This window comes from Rhineura floridana, chromosome 2, assembly GCF_030035675.1.
Source record: "Rhineura floridana isolate rRhiFlo1 chromosome 2, rRhiFlo1.hap2, whole genome shotgun sequence".
Lineage (NCBI taxonomy): Eukaryota > Metazoa > Chordata > Lepidosauria > Squamata > Rhineuridae > Rhineura > Rhineura floridana.
In genome coordinates, this window is record NC_084481.1 from 155,966,404 (window position 1) to 155,982,873 (window position 16,470).

Genomic DNA, 16,470 nt, shown 5'->3' on the forward strand with positions numbered 1-16,470 from the left:
CTTTCTTTGATTTTTTAAAATGGTTTCTCTTAAATGTAAAATATACTCTCTCATAGGACTCTCCTCCAGCAGCTACAAAAGCTCCAAGCTCTGGTTGCAGGGAAGGTTTCTAGGCCATATAAAATGGCTTCCACACAGACAGGGACCTGCCTAATGGTAAGATCTGGGTGTTATCCATTCCTTCTTTTCTTAGTCCTGAGCTTTATTTCTTTATGTACATAATTCTCTTCCCAGGTGATCTTGGATTTGGAGTGTTTGTTTTAAATAGCTAGTAAAGGCTGTGCTTCTGCAGATTTTGTCTGACCCGTTTCACCATGCCATCCTTTTCTATTTGTGATGTTATACAGGCCTCAGTTGTTCTTCCATGTGCATACTGCAATTATATTATCATGGGATTTTCTAGTGTATAACGTATGACTTAATGATGCAACACAACTCTCATTGCAGTGTGTATGCACACAAGAACATCTGGGAAGCAATGGTAACATGTTAAACTCCCTCTGTCCCACATTTCATCATATACATCTGCCCGGAATTTGGTAGCAACTCTAACAACTCACATTTATTAAACTCCAATTATGGCCCAGTTCAGATATAAACTAAGCCAAACCATAGCTAAGGGTCAGCCCTGGCACTGGCGGGCAGCCAGGCCGGGCACTGGCCAAGGGCCCTGCAGCTGGGGCTGGGAGGGTGGAACTCCCACTCTGTGATTCCCATCTGAATCAGGTTGAGGGCTGCGACCAGACGGTGGCGCGAATCATGGAGCGGGAGCTCCATTAATCCAGGTGACATCACCTCCAGCATGTGCATGCAGCCAGCATGTGCTTAAATATGCCCAGTCATGCCACCTCTTGCATTGCTGTATCAGCGCGCTGTGCATGCATGCCTGCCATTACCCAAGATGGCAGTGGGGGTGTCAACATGGCAGGCATATGCAGATGCAGTGACGCAAGAGGTGGTACAACCGGGCATATTAAAGTGTGTACATACCCAGGAGGGAGCCGTGGGCCCACAGCAATCTGATGCCCAAAGGCCTTTGGCAGGCTGGTGCCAGCTCTGCTAAGAGTGAACATGCGAGGTTGCAGGTACTCACAGTAAAAGTCACAACCATGTTGCTCCACCCCTTGTCGTCCTACGGGTGCCGTGGTTTGGCTTAGCGTTACGTGCGAACCCAGACAAACCACAAGTGGTAAGCCAAGAAGAAACCTTAGCTAGAGCAAGGGAGAAATTTGATTCAGTTTAGCTTTAAAGCCGAATCTATTAAATGTGCACTTAACAAAACACAGTCATTCTTCAACATTTGTACTTATCCAAATATTGCAGTGCAGTTCTCCAACCAAATAATGTTTACAAAAATGCATACATTAGGAAAAAGTGTGCATAAAAATGAAAATAATATTAGTGAAAATAATGTATAAAAATGCAGTATATTAGGCAAAATTGCATACAAAAATGTGTTTATTAGCAGAAATTTGCACTAAAACGCTGAAGAATTTTTATGAGAATTTTTTTTAAAAATCACTAATTGCTGCAGAAATGTGGAGAACTTAATTTAAGATCAGAAAAATTAAAAACTGAAAGAACCAAAACTGACAGATCATTCAATCCCTAGCTAGAGCTCAGGTTTGTTGGGAGTGAGACAAATCACAAGCCCAGGTTTGGATGCCACACGAAGCCAAACTCTGGGTTAGCTCTCGGTAGCACAACAGCAGGATAACCAGGAGAGTAGTGAAGTAGCCAGTTTTTACTGTGAGTACCTGCATGCTCACATATTCATACTTAGCTACGGTTTGGCTTAGTGTTATGTTTGATCCAGGCCCCCGTATCCTCTGGTTCACTCTGGCTCCCAATCCAATCACAGGATCAAAAACTGGGCAATGGAATCGAACACACCTAGCAATGCCAATTTCAACAACACGTACTTTTACATATTTCAGTGCAAGAAAACCAAGAGTCAAGGGGCAGTATCCAATGAAATAGTTCCGTTAGCACAAGGACTTTGGGCAGCAGAACTTCCCCTCCCTCTCCTCTTCCTGCGTGCCCCCTAAATCTGTTCTGGAGATTCCTGCAACCCTCCAGAGCAGATTTGGGGAGGGCATGCGGAGTGGGGAGAGGGAGGGGAAGTTCCATTGCAGAGTCAGAAATCCTTGAAGTGCTAACAGAACTCCTTGGCTTGATTCCACCCAGCAACTTTGCACTTGCCTGCTTAAGAGTAACCCCCCTTCCTTGCTCCACCACCCCTCTCACACACACATGCAGATAAAGTGGGGTTTGAGATCCCCAAATCAAGAGCATTTGTATTTTCATCACTGTAATATTGACTGTTCTTGCTATCCATTAATATGTAATCCTTGAATTGAGTAGGGCCAGACATACTATTAAATGGCACAGAACATTTGTTTTAGATAGCAGACTCCATAAGAAGTTCCATTTTCATGCTGCTGACTTTCATATCTATGTATATTTGGAATCAAAAAGAGCGAGGAAATTCTTTTGAATGTATATTTATAGGACTTTTCAACTGAGGTTTAGAAATGTCTAAGGCTGGTACTGCTAATAAGCTCCAGCAGATAGCTTGTCACAGCAAGATATTTTTACCTGGGTAAAAACAATACAATATCTGTACCTGTTTAATATGTACAGGTGTCATTAAAAACTTAATCCCCCCAGTTTCATTCTAAGACAAAGTGAAGACAGCTTTAGATTCACGTTTTTGGCACTGCTAATAAAATTGACCAAATATGAGTACGTTATTTGATTTCTAAACCCAGAAACCCATTTTTCCTGCTCCCAATTACCATACTCTGTACAGGACCTTCTGACTATAATGCTTGCCTAAATTAAATGCATTAATGTATTATGAACCTTTCTGGCAAGGGTCCTGAACCTTTAACATATTCATGATGGGCAGAAATTCAGCAGGTGAAGCTTTCTCCATTACTGTAACTTCTGCCTGTCAGAATAGCTGTGCCAGAAAAAAGGTATCAACTTGGTATAAACGAGAATGAAACATTTTATTTCAAGAATTTCTGAATATTGTTTCTCATATTCTGCTTCTATAGGTGCAGTAGTTAGGGAGTCAGGCTCGGAGCAGGGAGATCCAGCTTCAGTCCCCACTCTGCCACAAAGCTCACCTTGAGCCAGTCACTTTTCCCCTAGCCTAACCTACCTCACAGGGTTGTTGTGAGAATGCAGGTGGGGTTATATACGTAGCCCTGAGGTCCCTGGAAAAAAGGCAAAGCAGAAATGGAGTAAATAATTTTTTAAAAAAACCTTGAACGTGTTTAACACTAACATTCAGATGTCAGATGGTTTGGTTTGCTTGTAACAATAACAATGGCCTTTGGCATTTTCATGGAATAGCTGCGCACAGTAAATATGTACTCACTAACTGAATTCTGTTGCTTTCTGTTGATAGTTTGCTATTTCCCTTCCTTTTCACCTCAGTTGCCCTGTGTGAACTCATGCACACATCTGTGTCCTGTTAGTTGACTGCATTGACTGTTTCTGACATGTCTCATCCACAGGTCCTAGTTTTGTGCTTTGTTCTCGTTCTGGGCTCTTTGATGCCATGTCTCCCAGAATTCTCTGCAACATCACAGACAGTAAAAACAGCTCCAACACCAGACATTTACACAACCAGTAAAAGTGAGTCAAATGCGGTCTTTTTTGTTACTATGACTCTCCTGAAGAGCCAGAATTACCCCAAGTTGCTCCTTGGTCCAGCCATCCATTTCCTGAATATGGTGCACATGATCCTTCAGTCCCAAGGATAGCTCCAGCAGTTCCAGTAGTTCATTTTATTTACAGGGGCACATCATTTGATTAGAGGGGTGCACTGCCTTTGTTTTCTAGGTAACTTTTCCTCCAGAGTTGTTTGCTCCAGTTTACATCCCCTGGCTGCAAAGTGAGTAAAGGCTTCCTTGTCTTTTGAAGGATTCATTCTCCTCCTTGTCCTCAGGCTCAGATGCTCCCTTTCCTGCTCCTCTCCCCATGGGGAGAAGTGAACAAATTACCTGAGAGATCCCCTTGACCTTGTAAGATAAAAGCCAAATTCAAATAAACATGTGATCTCCCAGTTCATTTGTCAGGCTGCCATCAAAAGGACAGGAGTAGTGCCAATTTAAAAGGTAACGGAAGAAAAACAAAGCATGCTTATAGTGTTGTGTAGAAATGCCATAATACCTCTGGGAAACACCATGTTTCCCAATATTATGTGTCCAGCAGTGACTAGATCTGGATGGTTTAGGAAGTCTATAATGGAACACGATACCACTTCCAACCTTTTCCTCCACTCCTAGCTCCAACCGGTTAAAAATTTAGATATACCACACATATGGATGTGAGCATCCTGAAGTTGACTTTCTCATAGTCTACTACAGGGGCTCCAGTGGGCCACAAGCTTCATTGAGGTGGTCCACAGCATGTCTACAGTGAATATTTATATTGATTTTGAACCAGGATACCTGAAAGACCATTTTATCCCTTATATACCCAATCGATCACTGCGCTCTGCAGATGAGGGCCTTCTGCTAATACCATCTTATCAGGAGGTCCTTTCTGCACAACATAGGAAATGGACCTTTAGTGTAGTGGCACCTACCCTTTGGAATTCCCTCCCCTTAAATATTAGACAGGCGCCATCTCTGTTACCTTTTCAGTGCCTACTGAAGACCTTCCTCTTTCAACAAGCTCTTTAAGTAGAGACCTTAACCCAGTCTGCGTCTGTGTTGGAATTGCTTTTTAATATGTTTTTAAAGCTTTTTTAAAAAGATGTTTTGTTTTAATATGTTTTTAAGGAGAGTTTTGCGCATACCATGGACTGCAAAAAAGGCAAATAACTGGGTGTTAGAACAAATTAAACCAGAACTATCACTAGAAGCTAAAATGATGAAACTGAGGTTATCATACTTTGGACACATAATGAGAAGACATGATTCACTAGAAAAGATAATAATGCTGGGAAAAACAGCAGGGAGTAGAAAAAGAGGAAGACCAAATAAGAGATGGATTGATTCCATAAAGGAAGCCACAGACCCGAATTTACAAGATCTGAACAGGGTGGCTCATGACAGATACTCTTGGAGGCCACTCATTCATAGGGTCGCCATAAGTTGTAATCGACTTGAAGGCACATAACAACAACAACAAAAATCTGTTTTGATGATGTTTTAAAGTGTTTTTAGTGCTTTTGTTTGCTGCCCTGGGCTCCCACTGGGAGGAAGGGTGGGATATAAATCTAATAAATAAATAAATAAATGTATTTTTATTGTTTCTCTTTTTTTCTTATATTGTATTTTACTGTATCACTGTTTGAATTCAGTGAAATACAATATATAAGAAATAAAAGAAGCAATACAAATGCAATTTAAAATCCTACAGAATCTATCACAGTACATTACAATTATTGCAACAGGCAGAAAAATAATGAAATGGTCCACAAAGACCCTCCGCAATTTTCAAGTGGTCCATGGGGGAAAATGTTTGGGAACTACTGTCTATCAACAAATCTAATCTTTTTTTCTTAGTGTTTCAAATGGGGATACAAATAGGGTTAACCGAGTTCTATTTATTTTGATTCATAGCCATCCTCACAGTTCAGTGTGGGTTGCATCAGTTATTTCCACCTGAGATGGAATGCTGTCCTCAGTGGATCAATAAATTCAGACTGGTGCCCATGAGGCTGGAAACTAAGGGGCCAAACAACATGTGAACTTTATCATGTAGTCTGCCCTCGAATGCAAGCTTTTATTTCACAGTTTGTTTTTCTTTCACCATTTTGTGCTTTTGGGTTGTTTTTAATTGTTTTTAATGCCATATTTTAAAATTGTTGCAACGCGCCCTGGGACTTCTGGGTGAAGGGTGAATAATAAATGTTGTTGGTGTTGATGATGATAATAATTATTATTATTGCAGGTGCAAGAGGGCCTGATCCAGACTGGGTCCAGAGTAGGGGGCAATGGCTTAAAGCTCTCCTACTCCCTACACTAGGGTTCTGATCTAGATTGGCCACACAATGTAGCTATTTATGAAAGAGAACCCTTGCACACAAAGACAAGCTACATGATTAGCTCAACTGACAGAATTTCTAGACAAAAATAGATTTAGGCTTTCCCAGCAATCTGTACTTCTAAAACTATTGTCACCTCGGCTACCTGACAGCCCTCTCCCCCCGGTCCAGTTTCTGAGTAACTATATCTGTCATTCCAGCTCAGCGCTCTAATCTAAAATCCTTCTTCTGGCCAATAAGTCTCCTTGGCACACACAGGAACTCAAGCCGAAAACAAAGGCCTAGTTCTAACAAAAAGCAGTTGATATGATAAACCTGTGGCCTATGCTGCTTTAGATTGTACAGGGTGGTTGTGTACATGCAAGATGGAATTGCATGATGGAATGCTCCTCCAATTTTTTTTAATGTCTGGTGGACAGAGAATTAACATGTCAGGAAGAATCATAGGAAGCTGCCTTATACCAGATCAGCTTAATCGGCCATCAAGCCCAGCATTGCCTACCTTGATTGGCAGCAGCTCTCCAGAATTTCAGGTAGAGATTTTCCCAACATCTGCTGCCTGAATTGTTTTACTGGAGATGACAGGGACTGAACCTGGGACTTTTTTGCCTACAAAACATCTGCTCCCTTCTCCATGACATCTAATTTTCTATATATAGAATATTTGTTGGTATGAAGGAGCATGCCAGTGTTTTCAGAATGTCAGACTAGCATTGGCAGATTCAATTAACTAACCCTTATGGTTTCAGAATGCACCTAAAGCCAACAGATTTCTATCAAACTTTAAAAAGTAGGGAAATTGGGTAGCTATAGTGAATGCACCAGGGGAGCAGGAGACTTTACCTCCACTCTGAGATATTGTACTGCCCTACAAATTTGTAAAAATGCAAACACAATTTGGGTTGGTCTTTCACAGTCCAACTCACTTCCTGTGTAGCTTGGAAGAATTCGGTAACATGTGTCTCTGAGCCCTATGCCCCTCACAGAGCTACAATCACAGAATTCTCTGAAAAAAGGGGTGGACCATTAAACCACTCTGGTCACTGGAACTCTGTCAAGGGAATAGGGTCTCCTAACAACTCTCAGCACTCTTCACAAACTACACTTCCAAGGATTCTTTGGAGGAAGCCATAACTGTTTAAAGTGGAATAAATGTCTGGTGTGGGTGTGGCCCCCTGATAAGCCAAGCCAAGCAGCTGTTAGTCTGGCTTTTAGCACTGATAGTTGGTTCTTACTGAGCATACCTGCACTATCATAGACTCCAATTTTAATTTTATTAATTAATTAAAAATCAGCCATGTATTTTTTTTTAACTTTTAAACTGCAGACGATGAAAGGACAGAGTATGGAGCAAGATCAGTAACAGGATTACAGGTACTCTGAGAACATGACTGAATTTTAATTAATTTCAACAAATTATGAGATCACTGACAGAAAAAGTCCAACAGAGGTCTGGATTTATTTACTCTTGATTTAGATTTTGAACTCTGGATTCTCTCTGTGTGTTTTATGTATCACCATGAAAACTTAGAGGGTTGTTAAGCAGCAGGGTTGTTTCTGAGTTCAGGACTATATGTTTTGTAAAGTTTTGTTTTGAAATGAGCTTATGGAAAGCAGCAGAATGGCATAAAGGGTATTTTCAATTTAACATGATGGAATGTGAAAAATCCATGCTGGCTATAGTATACAGAAACTTTCGCGGCTATATAATTTTCCAATGAGTCGCAGTGGTTTTTTGAGATACCATACATATGACCAGGTATCCTCTCCCACAATTCTCAGGGTTCAAATGTGTCTTTTTGAAAATGGGTACCCGGGACAGAATAGGGATTCTGTTGGTGTACCGTCCACCCCGCTGCCCAACCGTCTCCCTTCCTGAGCTTACCAAAGTAATTTTGGGGTTGGTTTTGGAATCCCCTAGGCTTATGGTACTGGGCGATTTCAATATCCACGCCGATGTTGCACTTTCTGGAGTGGCTCAGGATTTCATGGCCTCCATGACAACCATGGGTCTGTCCCAAGTAATATCAGGCCCTACCCATATTGCCGGTCACACTTTGGACCTTGTTTTCTGTGTTGGAGGAGATATTTGTGATCTTGGTGTGGAGGAACTTTCATTAGTTCCGTTGTCATGGACAGATCACTACCTGGTCAGGTTTAGACTTACTGGGACTCAGAACCTCCGCAGGGGTGGAGGACCAATTAGAATGGTCCGCCCCAGGAGACTGATGGAACCAGATGGTTTCCTGATGGCTCTTGGGGACTTTCCTGTCACCTTGGCAGGTGATTCTGTCGAAGCTCTGGTCGACCTCTGGAATGAGGAAATGACCAGGGCGGTGGACACAATCGCTCCTAAGCGTCTCCTTTCGCGGATTGGACCTAAATCTGCTCCTTGGTTTACCGAGGAACTGGGTATGATGAAACGCGAAAAAAGGAGACTAGAGCGTCGTTGGCAGAGAACTCAGAGCGAATCTGATCGAACACGGGCTAGAGGCTATTTAAAGACCTACTCTATGGCAGTTCGGGCTCAGAAGAAAGTTTTTTTCTCTGCCTCTATCGCGTTTGCCAAGTCTCGTCCGGCAGAACTGTTCCGAGTGGTCAGGAGCCTTTTAAGCTCTGACCCGTGTGACCATGATGATGACCACTCAGCAGCCCGTTGTCATGAATTTGCGCGGCATTTCGCAGAGAAAGTTGCCCAGATTCGTTCTGACATAGACACCAAAATTAATACAGTCTCTGGGGATGTAGCTATGGCTCCTGCTTGTTTGATTAGAATGGATTCCTTTCAGCCTGTCCAACCCGAGGATGTGGACAAAATCCTTGGAGGGGTGCATCCTACCACCTGCATATTGGATCCTTGCCCTTCCTGGCTTATAAAAAATGCCAGGGGGGGGGCTGGTTGATTGGGCCACGGAGGTGATTAATGCCTCCTTGTTTCAGGGCAGAATTCCGCCCTGTTTAAAGGAGGCAGTAATAAGACCTTTACTGAAAAAACCCTCCCTGGACTCCAATATCCCTTTTTTGGGCAAGATAATAGAGCGGGTGGTGGCTACCCAACTCCAGAGGTTTTTGGATGAAACGGACTACTTAGATCCATTCCAATCTGGTTTCAGGCCCGGTCATGGGACCGAGACGGCTTTGGTCGCCTTGGTGGATGACCTACGCAGGGAACTGGACAGGGGGAGTGTGTCCCTGTTAGTTTTACTGGATCTCTCAGCTGCTTTCGATACCATCGACCATGGTATCTTGTTGGGCCGCCTTGCTGGGATGGGACTTGGAGGCATGGTGTTCCAGTGGCTCCGGTCCTTTCTAGAGGGGCAAACCCAGAAGGTGGTATGGGGGATGCCTGTTCGACTCCTTGGCCATTGACCTATGGGGTCCCTCAGGGTTCAGTTTTGTCCCCCATATTGTTTAATATTTATATGAAACCGCTGGGAGAGGTTATCCGGAGTTTTGGGGTTCGGTGCCACCAATATGCAGATGACACCCAACTCTACTTCTCTTTTCCACCTAATGAAACCAAGGAAGCCGTCCATACTCTGAACCGATGCCTGGTATCAGTGGTGGACTGGATGAGGATGAACAGGCTGAAATTAAATCCTGACAAGACAGAGTTGCTCCTTGTCAGTCGGAGGGTGGATCGGGGAATAGGGATCCAACTTGTGCTGGACGGGATTACACTCCCCCTGAAATCACAGGTCCGCAGCTTGGGAGTACTCCTGGATTCGGCTTTGAGCCTGGAGGCACAGGCCTCTGCTGTAGCAGGGAGTGCTTTTGCTCAATTAAGATTGATACGCCAGCTGCGCCCGTTCCTTGATTTGTCAGACTTGACTATGGTGACACATGCACTAGTTACATCCCGATTAGACTACTGTAACGCACTCTACGCGGGGCTGCCCTTGAAGACTGCTCGGAGACTTAAATTGGTACAAAGAGCTGCACCCAGAATGTTAACTGGTGCTGGACTTAGAGAACATACAAACCCTCTATTGTACCAGCTCCACTGGCTGCCAATTTGTTTCCGGGCAAAATTCAAAGTGCTGGTTTTGACCTTATACGGCTTAGGTCCAGGCTATCTGTTAGATCGTATCTCCCCTTATGAACCTGCTCGGCCTTTGAGATCATCTGGCGAGACTCTTCTCTCTATTCCATCTTTTTCGCAAGTTTTTCTTGTGCAGACACAGCATAGGGCCTTCTCAGTGGCTGCCCCTAGATTATGGAACTCTCTTCCCAATGAGGTTTGTACAGCTCCCTCATTATCGTCTTTTCGTACCCAGTTGAAGACTGTTTTGTTTAGATGGGCTTTTAATTAATAATGTTTATCATTTTTTAATCTATTTAAGATTTAATGTACTTTTAACTGTTTAATTGTATTTTTGTTTGATTTAATTGTTTTGGTTTTTAGTCTAATTATGTTTTAATTGTAAGCCGCCCTGAGTCTTTTGAGAAAGGGCAGGGTATAAATATTTTAAATAAATAAATAAATAAATAAATAAACCTCATTGTGTGACTTTGGACCAGTCACTATCTCTCAGCCTAAAGTATCTCACAAGGTTGTTGTGAGGATACAGAGGAGGGAGATCTTGTATGATTCCCTTAGCTCCATGGAAAAAAGGATGGAAAATATTAAATAAATATATGTATTGTTTATTCAGTTGGGACCTCATCTGTGGTCTGAAATGGTACAGTCCAGACACAGATTTAGCAAACAGGCCTAAGTACTTCCTCATTCCACTTGAGCCAACATTTTGGAATGGGAGGATTTAAAATCTCAGATAACCCCCTAATAGCTGATGTCCTTTTGTCACTATTCATAGGCCCATAGGCATACGGTCTGCTTTAAAGCCCTGCAGCATAGATGCCACAACCGCACCTATGTTGTTTATGGCTCAGCCAGCTCTCATGTGGAGGCTGCTGCAATGTGTATGTTGGCCCTAGGGTAGCCAGACCAGTTGAAAGTCTCGAAGGCAGAATAGTGCTCTATAGCTGTCTCTAATTTTGAATAGCTGGCCTATTTTAAAGCCCTTGAGCAGTTTGGATAGTCTATTTTATAGCCTCAGATGCAGTTTTATTAGTCTTTTCCCCTTTTTTTCCTTTTACATCCCATCCTTTCCCTAAACTGGAGCAACATACACAGGATTCCCATCTAACATTGGACAGACACAGTTCTTTTTTAACTATAGGCATGGAACTGCATTATGTGGCTTTAGGCCATTCTCTGAGCGTTTTTTTTATTCCATCAGCCTACTGTAACTCATCTTAGTGAGTCAGCCTAAGTTTGCATGCAGAGGGAGTTTACTTGCTCCTTAAGGGCATCATGATCAAAGGTGCTGTCCTTATCAGCACATTCTTGGCCCAAACAAAGGAGTAGCCTACACATTGCACCAACCATATAGAGGTCAGCTGAATTAGCTTCTCTATGATAACCTCCCCACTCTGCAGGCATGACTTGTATCAGTCGCCACGAGTCTCTGTTATCGGCATGGAATATTCTCCATAACATACAGGTGATCTACATGTAAGTGACACTGCACATCATGACCACAGTGGGAAGAACTTGTTTACATAAGGGTGTTGTTTTACAGAAGCTTATTTGTAAGACCTGCAATATGTAGACTTGGCCCCAGTTCTGCTATCTCGGGTGATCAGAAAACTGAAAAACATTTTCAGTATGATACTATACTTTTTAGTTGCATTTAGTTACATTACTATAACAAGTCATCAATGACAGTTTATGAAAACCAAATGCCAAAACCAAATGAAAGAAAGAAGCATTTTTGTCCTGAAACCAAATTATGGGACCTAAAATTCAAACAATATGACCTTCTATAAATTAACATGCCCAATGAATTCACATAGGTAGTAGTAGTAGCAGTTGTTGTTATGTGCCTTCAAGTCAACTACAACTTATGGCGACCCTATGGATCAGTGACCTCCAATAGCATCTGTTGTAAACCACCCTGTTCAGATCTTGCAAGTATGGAATCATTCCATCGCTTGTTTGGCCTTCCTCTTTTGCTACTCCCTTCTGTTTTCTCCAGCATTATTGTCTTTTCTAGTGAATCATGTCTTCTCATTATGTGTCCAAAGTATGATAACTTCAATTTCATCATTTTAGCTTCTAGAAATAGTTCTGGTTTGATTTGTTCTAACACCCAATTATTGGTCTTTTTTGCAGTCCATGGTATGCGCAAAACTCTCCTCCAACACCACATTTCAAATGAGTTGATTTTTCTCTTCTCTGCTTTTTTCACTGTCCAACTTTCACATCCATGCATAGAGATCGGGAATACCACTGGGCAGGTACCTATGTTCTCGTGCAGTTGCCACCTTTTTTTGGGCCTTGCCCTAAGCCTCCAGAAATTCAAGATGTGCAGCTTTTATTGCTGTGGAGATACAGCAGAGGAACGCCTCACCTGCTGAATTCCTGCTTGCTATGTAGCAATTAAGAGCAAGGCCTTGCAATAAGCTTATGTGAGGTGGTGAAGATGTTTGTGTACCTCATGAGTGGATGTATCTGTACATCTTGGCACATGGAAGGGGGCCGGGGGCAGCCTCAGAAAATAATGTTCTCAGTGCTTAACAGAGCTCTCCTTTTGCAGTTCAGTCACGGAGCCTTCTGTTCTACGATGAGCATGGGGGCTCCTTAGAGGAAGGGTACAGCTCTTTCATTTCTGTGGAGCATCCTGAAACGTGGGAGGCTGACAAAAGGCAACACGAGGAGGAGGAGCCTCAAGAGCATGTGCACAGTCCCCTGGCTGTGGCTCATGAAACAGCCAAATATCTGCATAAACCCCACTTGGAGGGGCCAAATCAGAACCATACCAGCTCGGCTCTCACTCACCCCAAGAAGCAGCTCCATGAGAGGTAAGCAGGCTTGGGACTAGCCTCTCTTTCCAGCTTATACCAGCTATTCCATCTCCAAAGCACAACATGGGTTCTAAATAGGGTTGCCAGCTTTAAAAAAAAAAAAAAAACCAATCCCTGCGCTTGTGCTTTTTCCAAATCTGCACACATTAGCAGCTCATAATGTTCATTTCTGAGCCATAAAAAGCTTTGCCGCTGATTACTGTAGATCAAGAAGCACAAGAGCAGGCCAGGCTATATTTTTCTTCTCAGTTGGCAACCATAGGTCTAAAGTTTCTGATTCATCCCCAGATCTCAGGGAGGGAGGTTTTGTGGCCTGTGGAAATCTCCAGTACCAGAAATGGAGCCATTCCTACTGTCAAGGATATGTTAATCAAGTAGCCATAAGTAATACATATGCACGATGACTTAGAATCATAGAGTTGGAAGAGATCTCAGATGACATCCAATTCAACCAGTGCTGATGCAGGAAACCCACAATTACAGCATTCTTGATAGGTGGCCATCCAGTCTCTGCTTAAAAGCCTCTAACGAAGGAGAGTTCCAGGAGTGGCTGTGTTTCTGCTGTTGACTGGGGTGGGACAGGGTGGGGGCAAGGTTGCGGCTGTGAGTGTGCAGCAGTGGTTTCAATCTGGAGCTACAGTGTGCCCACACAGCCCTAACCTAACCACCCCCTTCCCTGCCTCTGCACTATCCTGGTAAGTGGCAGCAGCACTGCAGCCAGGAGGGTGGAAGCACAGCACCGCCTCATTGTCCACCACCTTCCAAGGAGTCTGCCCCACTGTCAAACAGCTCATACCATCAGGAAATGTATCCCAATGTTTAGCCTAAGTCCTTACTCGTTTTATTTGAATCCATTGCTTTGGAATGAAACCTATCATAAATTGGACTGAATTTCCCAAGGAACCCTGGGAATTTTAGCTAGGGAGGAGGAAATTATAGTCCTGTGACTATAATTTGTTTTAACTGATTAAATACTGCTGTATTTTGAACTGTTGTAACCTGCCCTGGGACCTGATGGTGAAAGGCAGGTAATACATTTACTATTACTGCTACTGCTACTGCTACCACTACTAACTAGTACTACTACTACAACAACAACAATAATAATAGGAAAGCTGCCTTATGCCAGGTCAGACAATTTGTCCACCTAGACCATCATTTCCCCAGCATCTCAAGACAGATACATAATATGACAACATAATACTGACCAACACTGGGACATTTTGTGTTTTCTTCAGTATCTCCCTTTTTCATTCTCCGATACTTATACTATATTTATAGGCCCTAAACATTCTACAATGTTATCATCCAAATACTGAGACTGAACCTGGGACTTCTTGCGGCGAAGCTTGTGCTCTAGCTCTGAACTATAGTTCAGACACAGAGACCCCACTCAATTGATAACAGAGATTGTGACAGTTGACATCTGAAGACAGACATGGCTTTAGGATTTTGGGAAATAAGGAAATAGATGGGGGGAGTTAGCAGGTGACCAAATGACCAAATGATAAAATGGCTGACTGCTGCTTTTTTCTTTGTTTCTTTCTGCAGAGACAGAACCTCCAGTGATGCCGCTGAATATTTGTAGCAGCTGCCAGGTCTCAGGGCCTCTTCTGTCTGGATACAGGATCCTTTCCTAGACAAGTGATTAAGGCTATAGTTCCATGCATGCTTACCAGGGAGTATGTCCCATTGACCTCAGTGGGACTAACTTCTGAGTAAGCATGTGTAGGATTACACTGTAAGGGACATGGGTTGCGATCCTAAACACACTTGCTTAGGGGAAAGGATCCATTGAAGAGAATTGGACTTTCTTCAATGGTAAACCCCCTCTGAATACCGCTTACCATGAAAACCCTATTCATAGGGTAGTCATAAGTCAGGATTGACTTGAAGGCAGTCCATTTCATTTTTTTCTGTGTAAACATGCGTAGGATCGCACAGTAAGTGGGAGAGGATGTTCCATTTAGACATCTCCAAACTGGCCCTGAGTTCAGTCTCTTGTACACTTGCTCCCCAGTGTCAAAACTGATCTCTCTGTCAGGATTCACAGCAATCACCAACCAGGGATAGCGCTTGGCAACTTAGACAGAAGCCTTAGGCCTCTAATTTATCACAACTCGCAATCCCCGTGGCCACTGGTGATGTTCTTTCCTCTCTCTGCAATATGCCACCAAAAGTTCTGAACTTCTCAGCACACAACTCCAAATCTGTACTACAGAAAGTATCCCCAGCCATGTCTAGCTCTGTGTCAGGAAAAACTTCATTTCTACCTTGTCAGATACTGTTTTAGTTTGATTTAATCTTTTTGTATTTGTTTTTTACATAGTTACATAAAAAACAAAATGTTCAGATAAGAGAAGAGGGGGGAAATCAAAGAAGGATTTTTTCGAATCAAACATTCAACGTATCACCATCCACACAAATCACCATCTATAAATCAATCCTTTATGACGGTTGTGGCTGAGTATGCATAAAATGCAGCAAAATTAGTCTATCCCATCCTGTAATGCAAAACCTTTACTCCATTTTATGTCTCAGGTACTGGTTTGAAGTCCATTTTGCCTTTTCCCAGGACATATCAGTGAAGTGGCATATTTCTTTCCTTCTTTCTATGCTGAAAATACTGTGTACAACTCAGTGCCTGAAGCTGTTACAGGAATTAGGGGTGGCCCACAAGACTTAGCATAAGGAATTGTGGATCATTGTATACCTCCTTTAAGTTTTTTACCCTTCTTTCTGTCAGTCTTTAGATTCAGTTTTCTCTAAACAAGCAGGCTTAATGAGATCCTTCTTTTCTCTCACATTGCCCCCTTTAAGACTGCATACTGGATGCGCCTTCAGATCAGTTACTTAAGGAAAGAGATCTGTCTAGCTACGTCCCAATATGCTCCTCATTACTGTGCAGAAGACTAGGCAGAGAGGGTAGGGACAGACATGTGTTCCCTGCACGCCTCCATTATTTTAATGGTTCCTGGTGCCATTTGGAACAGATGTAAAGATCAGCAAGCCACAGCTGTGATTTCCTTTTCAATAGATATGTAAGAAGGAACGGAGAGATCCTTCAGAACAATTCTCCTCCAGTCAAGTCCACCAGGACCAAGACATACCACTGCAGCCCCCCCCGTCTAAAAACACGCTTCTCCCTCCCAACCCAACACCAGCATAAAGAACCACTGTTCAGTAGTTAGCACCTATGTCATTAGTCAGAAATTCTACTGGGCATAATCCATGCGTGCCTCAAGTTCACATTGTTGTACAGAGACCAAACGCAGAAATTGTTTGTACATAATGAACCTTATTTTGTATTATTGCCAATCCCTTAAGATATTGTATTTTGGAGACTCTCAGATCCTATTTTCTGTATTGTATTTTATTAAGAGTTATCGCGAGCTTGGCCTCTATGAACTTCCTCTCTTTGCTGGGCACTGTTTCCTCTTAGTCTAGCAGCTGTTGTTTGCCTTGTTTCTTTTTAAATATATCACTGTTTTCCTCCTGTTACTAGCTCTGCAGTCGCTTTGGAGCAGCAAAATTAAAAAAAAAAGATGCAGCATCAGCTCTGTTGTTCAGATTGTTCATTATTTAAGGGG

At 42.8% G+C, this 16,470-nt stretch overlaps 1 protein-coding gene across 1 annotated transcript in view; it reads left to right on the top strand.

The window, feature by feature from the left end:
* The window catches only part of CREB3L1 (cAMP responsive element binding protein 3 like 1), a 119,089-nt gene extending 102,653 nt beyond the window's left edge, over positions 1-16,436 (top strand). The window contains exons 9-12 of the mRNA XM_061610868.1: positions 57-156; positions 3,528-3,648; positions 12,613-12,877; positions 14,432-16,436. Of these exons, the coding sequence (XP_061466852.1) occupies positions 57-156; positions 3,528-3,648; positions 12,613-12,877; positions 14,432-14,468 (523 nt within the window). The 3' untranslated portion in view covers positions 14,469-16,436. The remainder of the gene's footprint in view (positions 1-56; positions 157-3,527; positions 3,649-12,612; positions 12,878-14,431) is intronic.
* Positions 16,437-16,470: the final 34 nt, after the last annotated feature.